Genomic DNA, 23884 nt, shown 5'->3' on the forward strand with positions numbered 1-23884 from the left:
ATAACGAAAATGTTGTTATAACCAAAGTTGACATTTTCAAGATTTTTTTAAAATGAAAAATATAATCAAATGTCTATATAACTAAACTGTCTTCATTCCTGATTCTGGTAAAAATTTTGTTGTAAACATTGACATTTTTTCAAAAATTAAGAAGGAAAAGTACTGGAATGCTCGATATATCGGCCATGTCAAAGAGCAAGTAAAATATGGCTATAAATATTGCCTTAACTCTTTTATAGCCAGTTTTTTCCCCTCAAAATAGACTCATCCACGTCTCAACTAATCTTTTTTCTTTATACAAATACAAGGCTACAACAGGCAAAATGCCCAATTAGGTGGCTGAGAAAAAAGATGCCCATTATGGATGTTATGTTTCTAAAATACATCAACCCAATTAAAAATTCAAATATGAAAACCAAAAACTATATACACATAAAATATTTCTTTTTACTCTTTTTCTCCTCATCCTTCAACTTAGACTTGTTTTTCAGCTTTCTGCCTCTGGCGAGATCTTTCAACATACCCATACTCTCTCTCTGGGCCGCCTTCGGGTGTTTTGGACGTTATAGTTAATGTGATGAGCTTTAATTTTAGGAATTTCTTGGGAAAATGCCATAAAAATGGAAGCAAAGGCGACAAAAAATGCATCATTATAGCTGAGGTTGTTTTCATTGCTTTATAAGCAAAGTCCATTAACATCATTTTTCATGGAAATCAGTTGAGACAGCCTATTATTGATGTTATAGTCAAGATGTTATTATTAACCAAGTTTGACTGTACTGAAATACAGTATAAATCCCTAGTATGATCTGTGATGGAAAATCAACAAAGATTACTTATTTTTTAAAAGTATCTGATATCTTGTGCAATGAAATTACTTACAACAATTTTCTTGGATTTAGGATAAAGAATTGAAATTTAAAAAACTGTTCCATTACTTCCTTGAAATTTAGCATACTGTAGGACTTTCAATAGCTGAAGTAAAGGGAGCTGAATCTGTTTCGGATGAGAAAATATACTTGCAGTGCTGTAAAAATGATAAAATGAGTTTATTTTCAAAAAAGAACATTTCCGCTTTTGCTAAATTTACAGTTAGAAGTGTAAAAAAAAAAAAATGAATTCCCGTGGAATATGTTTGCTTTACAAAAATATAAAATAGCCCAACAGGTAGCATATAGGAATGGTATGGTAGACGAATGTTTAAATACTCTGTTTCTTGAGAAAGTTATCTACATTTGAATTTTGGAAATGTTCTGTTTTGAAGAACAAAAATATTAGTGTGTGGGAAATGTTACCTTCTGATTAAAATTAGAACTGGTCAAGTCTGAAAAATTGGAAACTTCTATGTCACTTGTTGATTCCAGAAGGTTTTACCTAGCCAGGGAAGACCCTTATTGCCCTCTCGTCATCAACATAAGAAACACTATCATTCTACAGTGGAACCTCGAGTAACAGACACTCCTAATACCGAACACCTCCACTAACAGACACCTTTTGAATTATGTTGATGGGATTCAATAACTTGATTTTACTATCATTAATGAACACTCCTCATTAGCCCACAAAACTTTAGGTCCCATGGGTGACCCTTATCAAGAGGTGCTACCAAAAACTACCAAAGTGAATGAACGAGGTGAATATGTTCCATTTTGGTAGAAACTTGACATATTGTAATTTTTAAAAAAAATATTTCCATTGGAATAAATGCTGTTGCATAATTTGATAGAGCTCGTCCCAAATATTCAGAAACCATTAAAAAAATTAATTTCGAAAAAAAAGGAAATGTTCCCTTTTGAAAATAAGAAAGGTTTTGTAATAAAGGGCTAAGCATTGTAAAATTGTGCTTGTTATGTTTACAAAATTTTAAAAATTAGCTCAAAAAATCATTTGCAGTATTTCTCAGGTCATTGATCTAGTGTAAACCTTTTCAGCCCCTCACGTTTGAAAATGTAAAAAATTATTTTAGTTCTGGATATGGAAGGTTCTACTGTATTTATTTATTTTGAGATGGTAAATGATCAGGCTCTCATGCAAAATAAAAATTATAGAACTAATTTCAGTAAGTATTTGCTGTTTCATCCCCTCCCTCACATTTGTGCATTTTTTTAAATATGTTAAAATTGAAAATAGAGTAATGACACAAATTAAGAGGAAAAGAGAACTATTTTTCCCTCCCGTAAACTTTTTCAATGTTGGAATTTCTCACATGTACATGCTCTAAATCCAATCATTCAGCTTTATGGAAAATGCTTCACATAAATGAGTTGGAAATCTGTTTCGAGAGAGATGCAATGAATAATAAATTGAATCGAAATCAAAATTGTGTGCTTATTTTCATAAATGGTCCTAAATTTTTAAGATCTTTCTTCTATTGTGACATAATAATTCAAATTTATTTATCTACACAACAATGGCCAATTTTAAACGAAAAGCTGGATCATTTCATTGGAACAGACTTCTGTTAGACTTCAATTTTTTTTTGTCAGATAGTTTTATTGAACGTAAGATAGCATTACACACAGAAAACTGACTGTGTGAAGAGATATTGATGTTAAAGAAAGGAAAATTCATCTCTGCCCTCATGGGAATTCGATCCCCCAGTCTCTCATATGTCAAACGGGTGCTCTACCTCTAAGCTATGGAAGCAGATAGAATATTCCCTCCTTGAATATGTATGCTGAAAGGCTCAGTGCAATGGACAGCGGCAACATTCCAGTAGTAGCTCATAAATGACATTAAGGCCATCAGATGGTGATGTATATGTAGAGAAATATATCCTCTCCTTTGTTAATACCTTATATGGTGAAAACTAGCAGTGTGAAAAGAGATCAATATTCATCTCTGTCCTCTCTGATGTGCAATGGAGTCTCAGTGAGATCAGAGAGGAATTTTTCTTTCCTAAACATCAATATCTCTTCACACAGTCAGTTTCTCATTTATAAAATGTATTGTATATATAAATATATAATGTAACAAAGGACCATAGGCGGAGATAGATTTGGAAGTCTGGGGAGGCACAGTCATTATTGCTGGGGGGGGGGGGGAGAACGATGATGATGTCAATTCATATATATACATTAGATCAGACGACTCCACCTTTGATGCTAAGAAGGAGCATTCCCCCCCCCCTCCCCCGTATCTCCACCCATGCAAAGGACAGAATATCTTAACATATTAACATATACAATAGCATTCCATCTACCATGTATCTGTGTTTTGAGAATCGAAAGATATGCAAGTTCATGAACTGATTCTGTTCTCTGTAATTAGAATTTAGAAATCAAAAAATTAAAAAAAAACACCATAGAATACTCAATCTATTAAATTCACCTGGTTCACTCTGGTTGTTCACATAATTATTTATTAATAACTGTATCGGATTTGAAGTAGAGGGCCAGGTTCATTTTATGTTATCAGTATAAACCGAATCAAAATCAGCTATTTCAGAAGGACAATGTAAGAATGACTTGTAAGAAATTCCCCAGAGGAATGTTTACGAGTTGCATGCATGGTTAAGTATTAGTATTATCTGACCACAGAAAGATGGTCTATGACCATCATCATGAAAAGAGAGGATTCATTCTTTAGTGGGAGGGGGGGGGGAAGAGAAAAAAAAACATCCTTCAGCAGAAACCCTGAAGGGTTCTTTTCCCTCCCGTTTCTCCCTATTGAAGAATGAACAGTCCCCTTTTTGTGATGGTCATGGGCCATCTTTTAGTAGTCTGACAATATCAGCAATTTAATGATTCTAAACAGTTGTGCTTTCACAGTATTATTGTCAATACATAGGAAATAAAGGGAGCGAAAAAGTAATATTTCTGAGGAGCAGAAGTTTTTCATTCTCTCTCCTGGCCATTCTTTCCCTATACATATAATACTGCAATGTACAGGGGTTGGACAAAATAATGTGAACACCTGTGCAAAAAACAACACTCGAGAGAACCTGTCGTATACCCTCTAATGTGGAAGAGTTCCACTTAGTGGGTGATAATGTGCACACATCAGTCTAGTCGTAGCGGTGATAGCGTTCAGATGTGATGTATATTGGGGCGTTAAAACTTCGTTATGGCTGACTTCACAGATTTCAAAAGAGGCATAATTGTTGGAGCCTGTCTTGCTGGGGCCACAGTAACGAAAACGGTCACCCTTGTTAGTGTCGGGAGAAGTACTGTGTTGATAGTAATGACAGCCTATAGCAAACAGGGAAAGAGATCATCTACCAAGCATAGCAGTGGCCGAAAGTCGAAGATGGCTGATGGACCCAAGGGTTTTCAAGTGGATTGTGGCCAGAAAGCACAAGATAACAGCATCCCAGATAACATCTGAGATGAACACACATCTACAGGAAGGTATATTGACAAAACTATCTGCCGTGAACTGCATGCAGCAAACATACAAGGTAGAGCGACTATTTCAAAATTATTGGTGACACCATGCAATGCCTTGAAACGACGAACGTAAAAATTGGACACAACAACAATGGTAGAATGTCATCTGGTCAGATGAATCGTCATTCACATTATTCCAGACTAACGGACGTATTTACGTTTGGAGAATGCCAGCACCAGCTTATGATGTTGACTGCCTCCTTTCTACTGATAAGCATGGAGAGGGATCAGTGATGCTGTGGGGCATCATGTCTCTCCATGGTATCAGCCCACTTGTCCTGGATGGGCAAGTTAAAGCATCGGTTTATGTCAGTATTCCTGGCCGACCATCTTCATTCAATGGTGCAATATTAATTCCCTGGTTCTCGACCTGTGTTCCAAGATGTAATTCACCCATTCACACTGCTGGAATTGTCAGAGACTGGCTTGATGAACACGATGATGAACTGCAACACCTCGTGTGGCCCGCTCAGTCCCCTGATCATAATATAATTGAACCTTTGTGGGGTATTTTGGAGGCCAAACTGCGCAGTAGGTTTCCACCTCCAAAGACACGTTCTGAATTAGTGACCTTTTTGCAGGAGAAGTGGCTAAGTATCCCAGTGACTGTGGTGCATGACTTGTATTTGTCCATCCCACAACGGATACAAGCTGTAATTAATGCAAAAGGAGGGCCAACAGCCTATTAATAAAGATTTTGTCTCATTTCACAGGTGTTCATATTATTTTGTCCAACCCCTGTATATGCATTTTTTTTTTTACTCATCAAAGATAATATTGAGGTAAAAGAAAAATTAGAACAAAAACATTTTTTGTTCACAGGGTTACCAATGAAGAATTTCAAAAAGAGGGGAGTTAGCTCGAACGTATTTCTTCCATCTACTCAGAGCTGAGATACAGTAAACCTCTTAAGAGGTTTTTAATTGATGGAAATAGGTTAAAATCACATGTAAAAGGTATTTTCTTTTGATATTGTAATTTTTCCAACAAAATATTACATTTTTCTAACTTTTGATTGGCTTTGGGGGCATGGGTTATCTATGTGTCTCCCTTGCATGCACTTCTGAAGCAACAACAGGTAACAGGGTCAACAGGTAAAACCACTTTACAGCAATTTTTTCAAAAATTAGATAGCAGTGCCATCTTATAGCATTCAAGGAGTACTACACTCATGTGCATTAATTTTTGGGGCAGATAGATTTTAGAGCTGTAAAAACAAAGGTGATAAGTTTTGGTATTACTGGGAAAAAAAACCCATCATGCTTTAAACTTTCAAACTCATTTTTCTCAAAATCTAATTTTGGTTGTAAAGTGGCTTTACCCCTGGACCCTTCATATGCTTTCATTGACACATTCATCATCATTAACAACCATTTTCAATCCACTGCTGGATGAAGGTCTCCTTTAAATTTTTCTGTTTTCCTCTATCTAATGCTTTTGCCATCCAGTTGACTCCAGCCACTTTTCAGATCTTGTCGATCCATCTTGTTTGGAGTTGCCTTCACAGACGTTTAACATGATGGGGGTACCAATCCAGAATACTTGTGGTCCATCTGTTGTCCTGCCTTTCATTGCCACATTACCACAGTATAATAATATTGAAAAAGATTCCCTTCTTACTTTCCCCAAATTTTCTCTCAAAAAATTTATCTAAATAATACAGGGTCCCAGCGACCTAGAAAGTCAACAAAAATTTTAAATATTTTGCAAAAGTCTGAGAAAAATTCTGTAAAGGGGAAAAAACTGAAACAAAAACATTTTGAAGGTTTTTGAGATTTCAGAATTATACTTTTTTCTTCAGAAGTTTTGTTGAGCAAAATGACTGCACAGATTTTACTGGGAACCCTGTAACATCCAAATGTTGGCTTCACTTTGAGAAGTTAACTCATAAATTTTAATAACCAATGTGAGAAAAATTTCCATGATTTTTTTACAGGTCTATTATGCACCTTGTCATCTCCATATCTGTATGAAGCCATCAAGACTAGCTGTAGCTATTGTTTTATGTAATACTGGGTGCCATCTGACCTGAACCGTGGGTATGTCTATCTTCACATTCAGCTTTTTTACTAATGAACAGTTCTCATTCAGATACACATACAGGTCCCCTCCTGCATCACCACTGGCAATATATTTTCCATCTGGGCTGAAATCACAAGTGACACCATGACCAGAAACCTGTGATACACATAAGAGAGAGGAAAAAACAATCCATATTGATAATTTGAAAAATATATGCTACATTAAATGTTATAATAATAATGCCAATCCTTGAATGGATCGTTTAATTCGGATTTCGAAAAACACCTCACAAGTATAAATTCTGACAAAAGCATCTCTCATTCTTGGGTGCTCGATTAGGTGAGGTTGAAGATGCCTAATCTATTTGAATGATACCTCAGAATTTTCTATTTAATTACCTTATGTCCATCATATCTCCGGTTTCTTCTTTTGTAGGGTCTCTTAGTTTTAAACATGGCTATATAATCACCATTGGACTGTGCAACGAAGTGCTGACCACCAGGTTCCACTCTTACGCAAGGGCAAGTGTAACATTCCTAATATTATGGAGAGACATAAAATAGATTAGCTTATTTGCATCTGCCATCTAAATTCGGCACCTTGCCGTTATCAACACAAAAAAGTGACAGGTTGTACTATACAAGCAGATTATCCAAGTGATATTGGAGATTCACAGATTATTTCACTTCTGGATGCAAATGGGCTAAGGTCAGAGGCACATGCAGGACCAGTGTTATCCGAAAAAAATAATTTTGTAGAGCAATTTCACTTCCTTCCAAAATTTCAAGGGGTAATTTTGCAAAAGAGGGGATATTTCTTTCATGAAAAAATAAAAATAACTTTGAAAAGAAAAAAAATGACCTAAAATTTGAAGGAGTATTTTCACACCTTATAAGGGTGCGCTAACGTCTTATATGCACCAGGGATATAAACAAAGTAATTTTACCAGCAATAATCTGAATTACGACAATCCACTTTTTGTTAGACAACCATAATAACCATGTAGTTAGCTGTTGGGTCATTCCATTTCAAATCACCCGGCAAAATGACACAGATAGTCTCAGATTTCAATGATTTTTTTTTTATTTGTTGCTTTTACAATCCTTATTAACTGTGTGAAATATTATTTGCATATCTCTAAAACGTTTTGCGAAAAAAAATGTTGAAATTTATCAAAAAATGATGCAGATGACTTTTCCGAGGCTCAATTTTTAAGTGGCATTGTTTGAGAAAATAAATCATAACTTTTTCAATTTTCAATATATTCAAGTGAAATTTTCACTAAAGTATTCACAAAAACACAGAATATGAATGAAAATAATTCATACACTGACATTTGAAATTTACATGCAAAACAAATTATGTAAACTTTGTTTTTGTGGAATTTTTCGTTAGAAAAAATACAATTTTTCTAATGTATTTTTAGACCAGAGGCACAGCAGTTACCAACAACTTTTATTTTAAATTTCTCCTAAATATATGAAGTAAAATACTGGAGAAAAAAATAATGGTTTTTTGACTGTTAATATATTTATTCTGGCTCGCAACACAAAATTCAGCGAAATAAGACTGGATCGCTCCGATTTCAAATCATTCAACTAGATCTGAAATGCAACCCATCATCCTGGATTTCAATTATTATTTTTGTTTATTACTTCTACCATCCTTGTTGACCATGCAAAATTTCATGAACATATCTCAAAAACTTTTTGAGAAAAAAAATGTTTTCTAACCTCATGAATGACGTCTCTTAGGCTAACCCCATTCAAACAATATTATTTGTGAAAATATATCATAACTTTGCAGATTTTCAATACATTCAAAAGAAATTTTCACTAAAATGCTCACATAAAAATGCAGATTATGAATAGTAAAGAAAATTTAAACCTTAGAGGGAAAAAGTCATTTAAATTTTATTTTTTTTTGTAAAACACAATTTTTTAAACACTTTTTTTTGGATGCACAGCATGAATTTTCAATTTTTTTTTAAATTCAATCCTATTAAGAAGACGACTGTAGAAAAGTAAACATTATTTTGACAGTTAATACATTTGAGTAACAAAACACAATTGTACTTATAAGACTACATTAATTATATTTTTACATTTTGACTTAATATAATGATTCATTTATATTTTATTTTTCATGTATGCTTTTTAATGTAAAGGTTTGAATTTTCTTTCCTAGTCATAATTTACATTTTTTTGTGAGCATTTTAGTGGAAATTTCACTTGAATGTATTGAAAATCTGCAGTTATGATATATTCTCATAAATAATATTGTTTGAATGGGGTTAGCCTAAGAGACGTCATTCATGAGGTTAGAAAACATTTTTTTTCTCAAAAAGTTTTTGAGATATGTTCATGAAATTTTGCATGGTCAACAAGGATGGTAGAAGTAATAAACAAAAATAATAATTGAAATCCAGGATGATGGGTTGCATTTCAGATCTAGTTGAATGATTTGAAATCGGAGCGATCCAGTCTTATTTCGCTGAATTTTGTGTTGCGAGCCAGAATAAATATATTAACAGTCAAAAAACCATTATTTTTTTCTCCAGTATTTTACTTCATATATTTAGGAGAAATTTAAAATAAAAGTTGTTGGTAACTGCTGTGCCTCTGGTCTAAAAATACATTAGAAAAATTGTATTTTTTCTAACGAAAAATTCCACAAAAACAAAGTTTACATAATTTGTTTTGCATGTAAATTTCAAATGTCAGTGTATGAATTATTTTCATTCATATTCTGTGTTTTTGTGAATACTTTAGTGAAAATTTCACTTGAATATATTGAAAATTGAAAAAGTTATGATTTATTTTCTCAAACAATGCCACTTAAAAATTGAGCCTCGGAAAAGTCATCTGCATTATTTTTTGATAAATTTCAACATTTTTTTTCGCAAAAAGTTTTAGAGATATGCAAATAATATTTCACACAGTTAATAAGGATTGTAAAAGCAACAAATAAAAAAATCATTGAAATCTGAGACTATGGTTGTCATGGCTGGGTGATTTGACATGGAATGACCCTGTTGCCTTGTGAGCACAAGTGGTGCTTTCGAATTTTTATTTTTACACTAAAAAACGCCAACCTGGCGGTATTAGATTAGGTATTAAATAATATGTAAATACCATTATAAGTATAAATTTGTGTTTCTGCAAAGTGATATTAAAATGTACTTTTCACAGGCAAACTAGATGAAAATAAATACATAAACACTACAATTATATTTCTTTGTTTTTTACTGCAAAAAAACTAACTATAATCTCTGCTCGAGGGGGGGGGGGTGAAGTGGTAAAAGAGTATAGGAATATGGTTGTCATTGGTCAGAATTATGGACATCTTTTTTCAGCCACCTCGCTAGGCAATTTGCCTGTTGTGACTTTTGTATTTGTATAATTAACCCAGAGGAGGTCATTTAAATGAATTGTAGGGCGGAGAAGATTCAAATGGAATCACTGGTTTTAGTAAAAGAAATTACAACTTTTAAACTAATCACTGAATTAATTTGAAATTTTTTATGCTTATAAAATAATGTCGTGTTTATAAAATTATATAATCCAATCCTGTTATAACAAACCCCAAGAGACTAGAGAAACCACTTTGTAATAACAAAATTTCATTATAAAGGAATTCCAGATGATATATATTGATTTTTTGTGTGTGTGTGTGTGTGAACTACTTTATTTTATTTATGGATTTATTTAAAATACAAAGCTACAGGTTTAAAATCAATTACAGCTTGCAGTAAAAATAAAAATTAGAACAGTATAGAAAATACAACTACATCATAAAGCACAGAAAAGGCAAATAAAATGTAACAAAAATTATGCAAAATACAAAAACTCTTTAAACAAAGATATATACAACGCAATCACAGCAAAAATCTTCTAAAGTTGGTAACAGACGAATGAAAAATATCCAGATGTCAAGGGAGCTCATTATAAAATTCTGAAAATCTGTTTACAGCACAGTAATTACCAATATTAGTATTGAATGATATGACAGTAAATAAGCAATTAGATCTTGCATTGGGGCAATTAATATTGAAGCAGATTTCGTTAAGAATGGGGGATTAGAAAAGTTTTCATTAAAACAAGATTTTTGCTATAACAGTATTCGTTAAAATGGGAATCGACTGTATAGCATCACTTGTATTACCTAAAATTTATATTTTCTTCAGTAAAAATAGGGTTTTTTTCTCATACTGCTGCCGAAAATCAAATTTCTTGCAATTTTTTCAATGCTAAGAAGTTCTTGCATATCGTTTGCTTTTTTTTTAGGTAGTATAAATTTTAGAAATTCACATTTTAATTTCAAATACTAGGCATTAAATATAGTATAGGTGCAAATGTACGAAAGGATGGTGAAGTGTCGATAGAGATGGAAATCAGACTAAGGCCTGAGATAAGACCGGCCAGTATTGGGAGGGAATGGCAATTGGTCCTGCTTCCTTCGAAACATGCAAAGGGCTAAGAGGAGATATAGAAAACAGAAACAAGCTGTTGAACAATTTCATGAGCTAACGTGACCCTCTAAAACATAGTTTCCCAAACTTTTTGGTCCCATTGCCCTCCAACACAATCTAACCCATAGGACTCTTTGTTATACCCATAGCTTCTGCCACCCCAGGAAATTTTCATTGCCCCCAAGGGGGTGTTAACGCCCACATTGGAAATCACTGCTCTAAAAGCTCTGGCACAGCAACACTTCCTCAATGGGAAGAAAGACACATATAACCAATTCTCAGGAATAAATGTTAAGCAGCAAGTGTTCAGGGAATGTGAAAGAAAATGTCAGAAATTTTGTATTATTAAAACACTCACAATAAAATATCACAAATGAAAATAATATAATGGTTATGATTGTACAAAGCCACATTATTCCTCTTTCAAATGATACTAAACATGTAGAGATTGTGAAAGGATATAATGGATTAAAAAATTAAGATATGCAGTTGGCCATCGTAACATAGTGACTACGTTGCTCGACAGTATGCAAAGACACGGCTCAACCAGTGTTCATCAATACGCATCTAGATGCATTTCATGCATCGAAATTCAATTTCACTCAAATTTCATTGAGGAGTGAAATCCTCATGAAAAAATCTTCAATGATACTCTGTCAAGTTTTAGATAATTTTTATCAGTTATTTCTCACTGATAAAAAAAATACCCCCTAAAATTTTGAAGAGGAGTGAAATTACTCTTCAAAATTATATTTTCGGATAACACTGGGGCCTGATGTTCTCACTATGTCGCTTGCTATTGAAGGATTAAGAAGGAAGGGATTAATCTCTCTAATCATGAAATTATAACATTAATGCACTGATGGGCTTCAGCCACAATTTGGTAGGATGATATCTAATTCTTTTGGCAAGTTCTGCAAAACAGGCTATTAAAATGGCAAATGTGCTAGAGACGACAACCAACTTAACAACCAGTTCACTGCATTTTAATTTTTGGTGCAATATATATGCTCCACTTTTCTTATAAGATGAAAGAACCTCTGTTCATAGCAAACCAAATTTTCTGTCCCCTCGAAGTTCGTCACAGCAGGGTTTAGATGCACGATGCTTTTGAATAAAAAAAAACTCAGAAAATATAAGAATGGCAAATAAATTCAAATTACAGGCATCACAGACAATTAGATTTATGCAAGCACATTTTGTTCAGTATTTTACAAAAAAAGTAGTAGCATCATAAAACCATACATACTGCATATATTTGGTTGGACAATATCGCTGAGGTAGCAAAATCCCAAACCATTAATGTTCTGTCTGCACAGTCATGGCTAACAACATCAGTGCTGCAGACAAATTCAGATGCATTTTCAAAAAAAACAATATCAAGCACCTGCAGTAGGAAAATTCAGTATTTGATTGAACGAAAATAATGTATTGTAGTAATTCAGTTCAGGGATTGCTCAAATATATTGGTCACGTATCTGGAGCAATTGTTGACAAAAAAAAATGAATGAAACAAACAATTCTCACGTTCTGACAGTTCGCTGAGTATCTCTTGATTGGTTGACAACCAGACTTTCTAGTATCAAAAGCAAGAATGTTGTTCTTGGTTCCAACTAGAATCACTGATTCCATCTTCGGATGCACAGTTAAGCTTGATACATAGTGCTCTAATGTACTGGAATACAACTTCTGTCCTGTAATCAAAAATTAGTGCGAAAGAAACTTCACTCAAGCACTGTAAAATTTTGCCAAAAAAAAGTAACAAATGATAATAAAAGTGAAATTTAATACAAGATATGAATACGCAGTATAATGTCAATAATTTGAATCTCAAAACTTCGAGGTTCCGGATTATCTGAGTTCAAAATTACTTATAGTCAAAGCCTCTCTGTTTTCCACCAATAATGAGTTTTCTTTCATTTTGTCTCAGGTTTCTTACAATATACAAGCAATTTCCATCTTAAGCAGAAATGGATTTATGGTTTTGGTGCCAGGGGGATGTACAAATTTTGCCACCCTTCTCCCACTCTAGTCTAATTTTTCTCGACCAATCATTCCTCCAATTTGCAGCCCTCTGACCTAAATTTAACCTACTTGGCCCCTACTCCTGTAAATATGCTTCTGTTTCTAGGTGAATCTTTTGATCACTCACATGCTTGTATACACACTCTAAGTCACTCTTTTGGTCACTCGTATGCTTGCACACTCTTGGTCACTCACTGACCTGGTCCCTTGATCTGTAGGTCCTTCCCATGCTGACACCAAGTGCAGATCCAGAGGGGTGAGTGCCAATAGGGGTGATTGCCTCTCCCAAGAGTGGAATAATATAGGGAAAGTGTGTCGTCCCGTAAAATGTGGCAGGGGATTTTCAAAGTATTTCCCACCCGTGGCACCCCATGGTACCCCAATCAATGTTTATCCGCTATTCCCCCAGGGCAGTTTAACAAACAATCTCTTTGAAAACCCTTTGTCTGGCCACCGTTTTGTGGAGCCCCCGACAAATGTTGGTGGGGCATAGTTTGAGAACCTAGCATAGTTTAAGAACCAGGGAATAGTTTTTCTGAAATAGAAATATGGGATGACCCGATGCACCTACACAATAAGTCGCAACATATCGCTCTGGATCGGCCTGCCTCTATTCTATTTGCAGCTGAAAATTTCTGCCTTTGCTCCCTTCGCTGCTGAAGATGCCTGCCTCGGCTTCATTTGCAACTGAAGATGCCTAACTTTGTCTCTTATTTGCAGTTCGCAGCTGAAGATATTTGTCTTAGCTCATTCACAGCTGAATGTCTGCCTGCCTCTGCTTCATTCGCAGCTGAAGATATCTGACTCTGCTCTGCTTGCAGCTGAAGATGTCTGCCTTCATTCAAGCACATATCCAGAGGGGGACGGTAAGAATGACCACCCCGCTAAGAGCCGAATAATACAGAAAAATTTGTCTGTCCCGTAAAATGCGAGATGATCAAACAAATTTGCACAATTCGTTCCTCTTGTCACATCATCCTGAATGACACCCTCTAGGCAGGGCCATAATTAAGATTTTTGTTGGGGAAGCAAACATGATTTTTCTGCTCCCCGCTATTGTAAACTTCAATGTTTTGATGATGGTATTTTGTTTCCTTCTTGAAATTCTTCACCCCACTAAAGTTTGCCTCGGCTTGGGGGCAGTTACACCCTCTTTGCATCCCTCTAGTTCAGGCTCTACTCTAGGTCACTCTTTTGGTCATTCACATGCTTATATACTGTTTCGGTTATTCTTTTGGTCACTCAATCACTACTACTAATAAACCACATATGCACCTCATCCACATTCCTCTGCAGAACTTCTAACGGAATCGGTACATGTTGGAGTGTGCACATGTTGTGAGCCTGATGTTCGTTTTGGTGTAATGCTTGTTATGTGTAGTGCTGCCATCCACCATCAGCTTTTCTAACTATGAGTGAAGTGTAATGATTGAATAATAGTATTGTTGTAGGCCTGTTGCTTTCTGTGGCGGGACTTTTTAAACCGGGAAAACTATCTGCGCTCTTGATCTTTGAAATATTTTGTCTCCCACTCAAAACTAAGAAAAGTCGAGTTTCTGCTCTTGTCTTGATAATCAGTACACTTCAAGTGATGGTAAGGATCAGTTTGTCATATACTGTGAACGAGTGTGAGAGTTTTTTTTCCCGGGAACAAGTTCTCGTGCACTAGCAAGCCTAGCGAGTTTTCCCAGGTTAACAGAGAGATCGGCCTGCATTTGCCCGTTGAAGTTTAGAACCGCAGCAAACCAATTTCAGCCAACCACCACTGCAGAGACAGTGAGGGGGGGGTTGTCACTCAATGACTGGTTCTTTGCTCTCTTGAGTGCAAGCACATGAAGGATCAAAAGAGCAACCAAAGAGCAAACCAAGAGCAACCAATACTGGTTCTTTGCTCTCTCTGTCACTCTTTTGTTCACTTACATGCTAGCAAATGCCCTGGGTCACTCGCATGGTCACTCATTGACCTAGTCTTTTGCTCTCTAAAGCAGAGGCAGATTTATGGTTTTACCATTTGTAAATAAGTTCTAAATTTTTGCCACCTTTCTTACATTCTAAAAAACTTTTCTTAACCACTTTTTCCTTAAATTTGCTGCCCTCCGAACTGGCCAACCTGGGGTATAGCCTGCTAGACCTCCCTCCCTGCAAATATGCATCTGATCTTAACGGGGGAGGGGGCTTAACAGGGACTGAAGAGGTATTGGTTTCTTTAGTGGGTTTTTAGGTCAGAATTTTTCACAGGCCTTTCTGTAGTAAATTTAAAGTTCCCAAAAAGGAAAAAAATCATAATAAATGTTCGAGCTCGAGTGATGTCAGGCAATCGAGCCCCTGTCAGTCTCACTTATAAAGAGGACATGGGTCTTGGTCAGAGGTGCATTTATGATTTTTGCGCCTGTGGGCTAAACAAATTTTGCCGTTTTTCTCCTATTCTTGACTACTCTTTCATCGAAATCACCACCTGTGCTATAACCCGCTTGGCTTCCCTCCCCCCCACTTCTGCAAGTACACCTGTATTTCTAAGTCACTCTTTTAATCATTCACATGCTTGCACACTGTTTTGGTCACTCACATGCTTGCACACTGTTTTGGTCACTCACGTGCTTGCACATGATCTAGAACACTATTTTAATTGCTCACAGACATGGTTCCCTGCTGTGTCACTCATTTCATCATTTACATATTTACACTCACTCTCTAGGTCACTTTGTTTGTCATTCACAAGCTTTCACAGGTCACTCTTTTGGTCATTCATGTGCTTGCATATGCTCCTAAGTCACTCACTGACCGGGTCCGTCGCCCTGTAGATCATTCTTTTGGCCATTCACATGCTTACTCATGCTCTAAGCCAGCCCGTAACTATGATTTTTGCCACCCAGAGCAAACATAATTTTGCCACCCTCACAACCTTAAAATTCAGTAATTTTATAACTGTGTTCTTTGTTCCCACCTAAAATTTCAGCTCCCTAAATTTTTCCGCCTGGGACAGTTGCACTGCCCCCTTTAGTTCCGGCCCTGCTCTAAGTCACTCTTTTGCTCAGTCACGTGCTTGAAAACTCTCTAAGTCACTTTTTCAGTCATTCACCTAGCCTCTAGCTGTGTGGGCAGAGACAGATTTATTGATGATTATAAAAATTTTGCCACCCTTCTCCCATTCTACTAATTTTCTTGGCCAATGATTTCCTAAATTTATCACCCCTCTGAACTTGCCGCCCTGGGCTATAGCCTATATCCCGCTAAGCCCCCCCGTGTAAATATGCCACTGGTCTTGGCAGTTGTGTAATGAATTAAAGGCAAAGCAGTAGGTACCCCTACCCTCACTTAAAAAGTAATTTTCTATTACTTTTCGGATAATCAGAGTTTTCATTAATCCGAGGTGGCCTCTGTCACGTCCACCTCAGATTATCGAGACTCTTTACTGTAGAAAAGGGGTGGGATAAAGTTTTAGAAACTGACAATTCAGAATAGTTACTTGTTTGAACATCCACTAGATGAAATGCTTTCCCATATCCACCATACACGATTTTAGTTCCGCACAGTGACCATTTTGCACTCTTAACAGCCGCAGTGTCTCTGAATTGTATGACGGTCTTTGTAGAGAGCATATCCCAAACTTTCACCATGGAATCAATGGAAGCAGTGAGCAAGAGGTGACTGAATTCATCTTTACACCATTGCAGGGAAGTGACAGTGGATTTATGAATTTCAAAAGAACTCGAAAGCGTAGGTATACTACAACATTTCTCTTCTGATAAGTAAGCAGCGATTTGGTCTCTTTCGCAAAATATATTTTTTGGTGGATCAGAATTATTTTCATCAAGTTTTGATCCATCTTCCAATTCATCAGATGGGGATTGATGCCAAAAAGTAACACCAGTTAAACTATTGTTTTCAGAAGTTGTTTCTTTGCTAACATGATTCATCAACCTACATTTTTTGGTTTTTGATGATGAACACTCAATATCGTCTTTCGTTCCAATAATATCTGCTAGCTCCAACTTGCTTTCATTGTTTATATCAAGATGTTCTGGGAGATCCGGTCCATATGCACGTTTACTTAAAATCTTTGAAATTTTTACCAGAGAGTAGGAATCCAAGATACGTTCAGATCCAATTTTTTCAGTGCAATCTTCGTCAGAGTCGCTGACGTTCAGGTTGAAATAATCCGTAGAGATTTCACTGGAATTTTCATCCGGCTTGCTTTCTGCTTCGTCAGCTGACTCATCGGAGGCGTAAGTCGTCAATAGATCCATTGCATGATCAACAAGACACACAGCATAACAGTTTGAGAAGTTAAATTCACTGGAAAGAGAAATATATGAGTGAGTCACGAAGCGATTCAAGCCTACACTTAAATATAAATAGGATCAATGAGAAATAACACTGCAGTTCAACCTCAATAATTCGGCAGCAATTCACTGCTATGAAAACTCATGACCAAAAATTCACAGAATGGATAATTCATCACTGGGAAAACTCACAGACAACAGTTTGTGGATGATAGAGTGTGAAGTGAATGAATGACCAAGTGAGTACATGAGCAATACATTTGTCGTGCCGCTAGAGTCGCAAACATATCACCAACAGGGTGAGAGCTAAAAAATTCAGAGCGACAGCTTTATTTAGCCCAACTTGCTGGATGCAAAGTTAAAGGAGACTGCAAAACCAGCCTGTCGAGTTAGCTTGCTCTGGCTCCCTCAGTCAAACACTAGGTCACTCATCATATCATTTATTCACCGGGTCATTCATTTACTTCATATAGGTCCCTCACTCACAATGTCTCTAACTCTGTCATTTCATCACTTTCTCAGTACGTTGGTCACTCACTTGATCTCTAGATAGTTCACTTACTTCCAAGGGCACTCACTCACTAAGTTGCTCAATTTGGCATTCACTCACTGGGTCACTCATTCTATCAACTCACAAGGTTGCTCACTTTGTTACAGACTCAACCAACTGGTCACTTACTCAGTCTACCACTGGGTTGCTCACTAGATCATTTACTCTATCTTTAGGTCGCTCACTCACCAACACTAACCACTCTGTCACTCACTAACTAATTACTATATCATTTACTGACTCACTAATTCGGTCATTCCTCACTCACTGACTCGTTTTGAACTGCTGTTGGTGAATTGGTAGCCATGAATTTTCAGTAAACCAGACATTTATTATTTCAATGGAGGTAAGCGATAATAATAAAAACCGAGTTTGGGGCCACTTTTTTCTTGAGCTGTTTTCCTTCATACCAACTTTCCATGCACAGAGAGTCCTGTCACCCCCCCCCCTCCCACTAGAGTGGGGGCTGTGAGGGCTCTCCAGCCTGGTGGCCCCAGGACGATTCTTATCATTTTTTGTGTCTTCACACTGTTTCAACTCGTGAAACAGATTCTGTCCTGGGGGGAGTGCTCCTATTAAAGGATGTGGGTACCATAGGGCTGTCAACAACAGAATGGAGCCCTCAGGTAAAGTGACACTTAGAGGTCATAGCACCAGATTCCCTTAACATGAGGCCCAACGGGACCACAATTAGATAATTGATCACCAGGGGCAAGCAGGCATTTTGGCACCCCCATGTCCTATGTAAGGGTCATTCAAGTATTACGTCAGCATCGATATGGGAGGGGTTTCCGATTTGCTGACAAGGGGGAAGGGGTGTTTAGATGATGCTTACATAATCAACCACCCTTTATGAATATATGAAATATTCTAAACGGCATCTTACTCAGTGCGCCAAAAACGGGAAAAAAAATTTCAATAGTTAGTGGGCAATTGAACTAACATTCCCCCTATTGATAAGTCACCTACAGAGCCACTTTAGTGATATCTAAATGTTTCACGGATCCTTCAAGTACTCTGGAAATGTTTCCGGGCCGCTTAAGTAATCTGGGAATGTTCCGGGGTAACCTGAGTGATGTAGAACCGCACCGGGGGCCACTTAAGTGCTCTAAAATTTTGCCACGTGTCACTCAAGACATCTCTAAATGTGCCACGGATCATTTAAGTGTTCTGGAACTGTGTCATGGGTTACTTAAGTGCATGGGCGGAGATACGGAGGGAGGCGTGAGGTAGAGTTGACATATCTATTGTATATGAGTATATATGAAATGACATCATCATCATCGTGCCCCCCCCCCCATACTTCCAAGTCTATCTCCGCCTATGCTTAAGTGATCATTGAATGTGTCACGGGCCTACTTCAGTGATCTGAAAATGTACCACCAGCCACTTAAATGCTCAGCAATGTGCCACAGGTCATTTAAGTGATCTGTAAATGTCCACTTAGTTCATATTTACGAAATTGGGTTTGAGGGGGCAAGCCACATCACATAACCTTCAGGGCCACCTTTGGTCCGCGGGTGAAAGGTTTACCATATATACATATAAGGGTGGGTCACAATGAATTTCTTAAAGAGAATTTTTTTTTGAGTTCTTACCTTTCAAATAGCATTGAAATTAACAGAAATTGACTATAATTACATATAAAGGTACTTTTTTAAGTAATTTTAATTTTTTTAAGAAATATTTTTACATTAAAAAAAATATATTTTTCGTCTGGGGGGGGGGGGAAGGCACACGAGGGCCCCTCCTCCTCCTGAGTACGTTTCTGATTAGGAGGTTGTTAGGAGGTAGAGGGCAGTGCTAACGAAATTTTGCTGACGGGGGGGGGGGGTCAAAAATGACTAAAAATTTGCTTACGTAATACTTGAGCGGCCCCTAAGGAGATTAGAGTAAAATTTTATCCCCTTTTCATCTATCATCAGACCCTCCCCCGCCAATTGGCCAATCGTTGAGACGACCTATCACGCATTTTAAAATACAACTGTATTAATAAAGAATTTCTTTTCACTTTACACCTAAGCGGCACCTCAGCTGCCATTTTAGTGAGTTTGTTTACAAACAAAAAGTTGAGGATACTGTTCCTTAACAATGACAACAGATGGCGACACGAGCTCTTCAAGCTCAGAACTTCATTTCTTTTTAGCAGATGCCACAAAAACCGATTATTGTCAAGATATTTTTTTTTTAATTTTTAAAAAATTCATTTGATTTTTTATGAATTTTTTTCCCAACTCACGTGTGCAATGTTAAGTCAATGGAAGCAGCTTCTCTCTTCGACGAGAGGGAAATTCTAGAAACCATGAGGGAAACACTGAGCTATAAGTAGGCTGACCATATTTCTTCGAGAGAAATACGGGACATTGGGATTCCAAATACGGGACATCGCTAATTATCGCCAAAAATGACGCTAAATCCAAAAAAAAGTTGCCAAATATTGTTGAAATTACGGAAAAATCAAAATGGTGGGAAATAAACCATTACTGCAAATTGAGGTGAATTAAAATGAATTCCACGAAGAAAAACGTCAACACGAATGTGGGAGATTAATATTCTCTTTTATAGTTGTAATTATCATAAAATAATTTATGAGTTGAAAAATAATGTCAATCTTTGACTTCAATAGAAAGTAAATATTCAAGTAGGCTTCGTGTAAAATACGGGAAAAACCAGGACACTTTTGCCAAAAAGTCGGGATGACCATAAAAACAGAAAATACCGGGATTGTCCCGGGAAATACGGGACGTATGGAAGTGGAGGGAAATTATCAGGAACGCGTCTTTACGGAGAAAAAAACATACAGGGAAAGAAAAATATTAGATACATTTGAAAGTTATAATAATTTTGATTGAATTAAAAAAAATGTCTTGGTAAAATAACAGTTATTTATTAATAATTATTATTTATTATTATTATTATCATTATTTTGAACTCGCCTACACCTGAACTTGTTTAAACAGTTATAATGTAGTGAAATTGTTTCCCAAACAGGATGCCACGGAACCGTGGGTAAAGGGCAATAACAAGAGGAAGGGTTTTCGTTCGTTTTTTAACTGCATTAAAAAAAGTAATCGCGCTCTTTCCTAGTGTAGTCTTAACGCATGGGCCCACCCGGACACGGCCCGGGGGTCTCACGCAGAGGTGGCCCTCATGATAATATATGTGCTACTGAGGTATCGTTCAAGATTAAGCATGCAAATTGGTAAGCAATCCCGGGGCCGCAACTAGAGGGGAGCAGTCATGTCTGGTGCCCTGGGTGCTGAACCAGAAGGGGTGCAAATTTCAACCTTTAACCTCTCCTTCAATACTATAAGGAGGCACTAAAATGCATGCTTGCCTCAACTGACCAATCATCTAGTTGTGGCACAGTATTCGGTGCCAAAAACGGGGAAAAAACTTTCGACAGTTATTGGGCACCTGAGCTAACATTCTACCTATTGATAAGTCCTCTACAGAGCCACTTTAATAATCTCTATATGTTCCACGGATCCTTCAAGTGCTCTGGAAATGTTTCCGGGCCGCTTAAGTGCTCTGGAGCTGTGCCACGCATCACTCAAGTGATCCGTAATTATACCACGGATCACTTAAGTAATCTGGGAATGTTTCGCGGGTAACTTGAGTGATGTAGAACCGCACTGGGGGCCGCTTAAGTGCTCTAAAACTGAGCCACGTGTCGCTCAAGGGATCTCTAAATCTGCCACAGATCGTTTAAGTGTTCTGGAACTGTAGCGCGGGTTACTTAAGTGATCTTTGAATGTGAAAGCGATATTTGAGGCCTATTTCAGTGATCTGAAAATGTACCACGGGCCACTTGAATGCTCTGGAATTGTGCCACGGGTCATTTAAGCGATTTCTAAATGTGTACCGCTTAGTACATTTTTACATAGGTTTGAGGTTCACGCCACATCAGATTACCTTCAGGACCACATTTGGTCTGCGGGTCAAGGGTTTACCATGTATGGCTTAAAGGGTGGGTCGCAATGAATTTTTTAAAGAGAAATTTTGAGTGCTTACCTTCAAATAGCATTGAAATTATAGTCACCATTATGATTGATATCACTGGTATGAAGGTGATGTGCTTGTATAACGGGTCTGAACATCCCCAGAATTTATTCAGAAATCAAAATTTCCTACGTGAAACTCAATATGAGCAGCTACAGCCTGTGCCGTCTTAACGCATGGGTCTACCTGGGCAAGAGGGGCCTCAGAAAAATGAGTAGTAGAATTTTTCGAAAATTTGTGAGGTAGGGCCTCAGAAAAATCACTTGGCCCGGGGGGTCCACGATGCTTTTAAGACGGCCCGCCCTGTTCACAGGTTTGAAACAGAAATCTTCGGATTTCGAAGAACGGATTAATTAATTTCATATTGATTCCCACGGGGAAAACGGTTTTGGTTTTTGAGTATAATATATTTTGTTTACGAACAGAAGTAACACACAGAAGGAATTCAGTTCGTGAATCAACGTCATATTCATTACCTAAAAGCTCAGCAACTTTTTTTACCAATTTCAGCAACACATTAACCCCGACACTCATATTTGCTGACCATAATATTGGAACAGTGATGGACTGTACATCCCTACTGAAGAAGTTTATTTATTTGTCTCTAGATGGCAGGCCTGCTATTGCCATCATCATCATCATCATTTTTGAAAAAAAAACAAATTCAAGTGGAAGTCATGTGGATATCGTCTGCTCCGACATTCCATTATTTTGGTATTGAGCTGAAGAGATTTCTAGTCGATGTCAATTGAATGGTGATAGTGATGTTTATGAGTGATTTCCTCCGAAATTCGTTTAGAAAACGGAGTCTTCACGTTTAGATTGGGCATCATTTCATTCAACGTGTGAGTTTATAAAGGTAAGTTATCCATTATTCCATAAAATATTTCTTATAATGCAATTGAAATGACACAAAATAACTAGAAGTGAAAGTAACCAAAACTATTCAGTTTTTTTATTAATTCAACAAAACAGCTTTGGCATAAGGGGCAACTTGGCGACTTTTTTTAGTCGCCACGCATGTCCGACGACCGGATCAAAAGTCGCCAAGGCCGTACGAGCGCCGAAAAAAAAAGCGCCAGCATAGCAAACAAGAATAAAAACCCATTCAAATGAAAAATATCACGAAACACAAGAGAAATATAATAGTATAAACATAAATAAGATCTGGATTATAAATATGATTTCTTTGTTAATAAATATGATATGAGGCTGTGGGGTTATAAATATGATTTCTTTGTTAATAAATATGATATGAGGCTGTGGGGTTATAAATATGATTTCTTTGTTAATAAATATGATATGAGGCTGTGGGGTTATAAATATGATTTCTTTGTTAATAAATACAGTATGATATGAGGCTGTGGGACGCTATTAACACCCAAGCCAGCATAGAAAACATAACAATGCTAAAACCAACCCAACAAGCATAATAGTAATAAAAATATCACTACCCAAGACTAAACATCAAAATGACATAAGGTATCCACTATTTTAAATAAACAACAGTCCTGCATGTTGTATAAATAAATATATTCTATGTAGAAAAGATTGAAGCCCAGATTATTTTAAATTAAATATATGAGAAGGTTACAACCTCACCAGCTGACAAAAATGTAATCCTAACGCTCGGAACAAAAAAGACAAATTGGCTGTTCAAAAATTCGAAAAGACGCACTACAAACAACAACTAGCGCCACCTGGCATCTGAGGAATATTCTAGAGCAGCGGTTCGCAACCTTTTTCGACCCACGGAGCCCTTTCCCGTGTATAATTTCTATGGCGAAGCCAAATTTTTATTTATTCATCAAATTTATTGACTTATTTTTATGATTCAAAAATATTAATAATAATTATTATTTTTAATTTACTGGTTTTTTTATTTCCCTTGAGCGGCTGCGGAGCCTCTGGAAGTTCACACCCAGGGGCTCCATGGAGCATCGGGTGAGAACCACTGTTCTAGAGCAACAAGAACCCAGCAGAGCAATGACAAACCAGAGCACCAGAGTGTTGGTGATTTATCATTGGAAAAAAAGCCGCCGGCTGAGCGTGCCCCTTATACCAAAGCTGTTCCGGAACAACTTTGGTATAATGTATCATTGTTTTTCCTCTTGCATTTTTATATTAATTTCCTCATTGGAAA

At 36.8% G+C, this 23884-nt stretch overlaps 2 protein-coding genes across 3 annotated transcripts in view; one reads left to right on the plus strand and one right to left on the minus strand.

Moving 5' to 3' along the window:
- Positions 1-6295: 6295 nt before the first annotated feature.
- Positions 6296-19802, minus strand: LOC149074930 (WD repeat-containing protein 25-like). 2 transcript variants are annotated; one of them, XM_089245877.1, is made up of 6 exons: positions 19600-19802; positions 16373-17202; positions 12409-12575; positions 12131-12268; positions 6809-6946; positions 6296-6566 (listed from the first exon to the last, which is right to left on the minus strand). In XM_089245877.1, exons 1-6 carry the CDS (start codon positions 19659-19661, stop codon positions 6342-6344), a joined length of 1560 nt encoding a protein of 519 aa, XP_089102003.1. In that variant the 5' UTR covers positions 19662-19802; the 3' UTR covers positions 6296-6341. The 2 variants fall into 2 exon arrangements, with proteins under 2 accessions (XP_089102003.1, XP_089102002.1); XM_089245876.1 differs by having other exon boundaries at positions 19338-19797.
- Positions 19803-22476: 2674 nt separating this feature from the next.
- Positions 22477-23884, plus strand: part of LOC149074931 (tyrosine-protein kinase Fer-like) — a 31837-nt gene continuing 30429 nt past the window's right edge. The window contains exon 1 of the mRNA XM_089245878.1: positions 22477-22600. The gene's annotated coding sequence lies outside the window, so the exon portion shown is untranslated. The remainder of the gene's footprint in view (positions 22601-23884) is intronic.

This window comes from Pholcus phalangioides, unplaced genomic scaffold (genome assembly GCF_987345545.1).
Source record: "Pholcus phalangioides strain wild (caught in Gottingen) unplaced genomic scaffold, Ppha-v1.0 ptg000016l_1, whole genome shotgun sequence".
In the NCBI taxonomy this organism is placed as follows: domain Eukaryota; kingdom Metazoa; phylum Arthropoda; class Arachnida; order Araneae; family Pholcidae; genus Pholcus; species Pholcus phalangioides.